The sequence below is a fragment of the Penaeus monodon genome, chromosome 27 (genome assembly GCF_015228065.2).
Source record: "Penaeus monodon isolate SGIC_2016 chromosome 27, NSTDA_Pmon_1, whole genome shotgun sequence".
NCBI lineage: Eukaryota > Metazoa > Arthropoda > Malacostraca > Decapoda > Penaeidae > Penaeus > Penaeus monodon.
The window spans coordinates 31,765,416-31,765,725 of record NC_051412.1 but is presented as its reverse complement, the minus strand read 5'-3'; the positions used below and the strand labels follow the sequence as shown (position 1 = coordinate 31,765,725).

The window sequence follows — 310 nt, the reverse complement described above, 5'->3', positions numbered from 1 at the left end:
TAAAAAAAATCTTTGAAGAACACTATATAACAGAAGCATGAAGCTTATTTACCACTTCAGAGGAATCTTAATTCTCAGTTTTTAATTCTAATTTTTTTGTGATTTCAAAGGGAAGTTTCGCTCGCTGTGGAGATCATCTGTGTTTGCTGCGACCCGGGGTCATCCTCTAGGCTGGCGATTCTCTGCTTCAGAACACGGACCTTCGGAGGAAATGTAGCAACGTGAAAAATTATTCTAAGTTTGTTTCTCTTCATTTATCTGTTTTTTCCCTTTTTTTTTTGGGGGGGGGGGAATTTTTTTCCCCTTTGTG

At 38.4% G+C, this 310-nt stretch overlaps 1 protein-coding gene across 1 annotated transcript in view; it reads right to left on the bottom strand.

Annotated features, from left to right (window-relative positions):
* Position 1: 1 nt before the first annotated feature.
* Positions 2 to 310, bottom strand: part of LOC119590794 (colorectal mutant cancer protein-like) — a 157,596-nt gene continuing 157,287 nt past the window's right edge. The window contains exon 14 of the mRNA XM_037939507.1: positions 2 to 200. Coding sequence (XP_037795435.1) covers positions 105 to 200 — 96 coding nt within the window. The 3' untranslated portion in view covers positions 2 to 104. The remainder of the gene's footprint in view (positions 201 to 310) is intronic.